The sequence below is a fragment of the Kryptolebias marmoratus genome, unplaced genomic scaffold (assembly GCF_001649575.2).
Source record: "Kryptolebias marmoratus isolate JLee-2015 unplaced genomic scaffold, ASM164957v2 Scaffold52, whole genome shotgun sequence".
Lineage (NCBI taxonomy): Eukaryota > Metazoa > Chordata > Actinopteri > Cyprinodontiformes > Rivulidae > Kryptolebias > Kryptolebias marmoratus.
Window position 1 is genome coordinate 9,675 of NW_023665786.1, and position 1,904 is coordinate 11,578.

Here is a 1,904-nt window from a genome sequence, read left to right on the forward strand (position 1 = left end):
CCATCCATACATCTGTCCACCCATCATCCAACCATGATGTTTAAACACGCCCTTCAAAATAAGAGACACCACAAAGAATCCAACTGAATCAGTGGAGCCCTGAGCCTGTTTCTCAGTAACCAGACGGTCCATCTAGTCTTCCAGATGTTTGTTTTTTACTCGTTCTGCTGCTTGTGGGTTTGTTTTTAGCGCTAACGGATCACATGACCTCGTTAAGCGTTCTGACAGCATCAAGAGTCAGAGACGGATGGAGTGGAGAGAATCCGGTCAGTTTTCAATATAAATGTCGTTCAGACTTTGAAAATAAAAAAAGGGAAGTACTGTAAGTTAACTATTCTTTGTCTGCGGCCCGGTACCAAGTGACCCACGGACCAGTACCGGTCCACGGCCTGGAGGTTGGGGACCATAGGGGACATTTTGCTTCTTCTGTCTTGCTGAGTCGTTCCTTTAGGACCTGCACGAGTCGTGGATGTGCTCTCTGAGTCTGTTCCATGTGTTCCTCATTTCTGGATAACAGGAAGCAGGTCTGGGTGTGACACAGAACCTGAACTCAGCTTTCCAAAAACAATCATGATTTAATAAGAAGGAGGACTTCTTCACACAGGGCCAGGCTGGTTTGGAGATCTTTAGCTGCACACAGGTGATGTTTGTATTAATTATATTAATAATATTTAAACCTTAACCTCCCAATCACTTTTCACAGCATGATGCTGCGTTTAAGGTCCAGTAAAAAGCTGGTTCATCTGAATATTTCTGTCTGTGAAAGCTTTTAAGAATAATTCATTCCCAACAAAGACCTGCTGCATGTTTTTCTACATTTGAAATACATGAATGAAATAAAAATGTTAAATTAATTAATTTTGTAGAAAAGATTTCAGAATCAGCTCGACATTTTAAACAAAATAAACCATTAAGTTTGACTCCAAATAGAAGCAAATTCAGACGTGTAAAATGAATTCCTGTGAAGTGATTAAGGACATAACGAGTCTCTGAGGCTCCGCCCACACAGAGGAGGAGGAGGAGGAAGCGTTTGAAGCTGCTGGTTATTACCTCTGCCTTTCTGAAACAGTTGGCCCTGTTCTTAAACGACAACAGCACTCGACCCTCCCACTCAGATCAGAACCGAGGCCACGGCGCCGACTCCAGAGGCCACCATTACGGCGCTGTAATTGCCTGATTTGCTGGTCCAGCTCGTGGTGTGAGGTGACGCCATGCAGACGTCCTTTTATTCTGCTAAAACACTGCGATCAAGCAGCTCGGAGAAGAGACAGCTTTGAAGGAACAAAGAGCGAGGGGAACAGAAGGAAGAGGTAAAATCTCCTCGCTCTGCTGCTCCTAATGATCCGGCTGCAGGACCCGGGACAGACCCTGGTTCTGATGTCAAGTGTATGATTTCGTTCTGTTCAAGGCCGAAGCATCAAAGCCCATCAAAGCCTCTCACCTGTTTGATGGGGATGGCTCGCCCGCTGCCGATGCTGTCCGCTCGAGATTCCAGACCTTTCTTCTCCTTGTCCGGATCGCTGGCCTTCCTCGACTGTGGACAGACCGAAGACAGCCCCGATCACTTCATGTCGTCATTTAAACACACAGACTGTCCCTGACTGAGACAGACTGCCTCAGACTGTCTCAGACTGTCCCTGACTCTCCCTGACTGTCTCAGACTGTCCCTGACTCTCCCTGACTGTCTCAGACTGTCCCACAAACCACCAGACTGTCTCAAACTGTCCCTGACTGAGACAGACTGCCTCAGACTGTCCCTGACTGTCCCTGACTGTCTCAGACTGTCTCAGACTGTCTCAGACTGTCCCTGACTGTCCCTGACTGTCTCAGACTGCCTCAGACTGTCTCAGACTGTCTCAGACTGGCCCAGACTGTCTCAGACTGTCTCGGACTGTCTCGGACTG

The 1,904-nt window shown here is 47.4% G+C and overlaps 1 protein-coding gene across 2 annotated transcripts in view; it reads right to left on the bottom strand.

Moving 5' to 3' along the window:
- Positions 1–1,441: 1,441 nt before the first annotated feature.
- Positions 1,442–1,904, bottom strand: part of LOC108229328 (arf-GAP with GTPase, ANK repeat and PH domain-containing protein 1-like) — a gene marked incomplete at its 3' end in the record, with an annotated part of 36,578 nt that continues 36,115 nt past the window's right edge. For both annotated transcript variants that reach the window (XM_037974432.1, XM_037974433.1), the window contains 1 exon segment: positions 1,442–1,534. In XM_037974432.1, the coding sequence (XP_037830360.1) occupies positions 1,442–1,534 (93 nt within the window).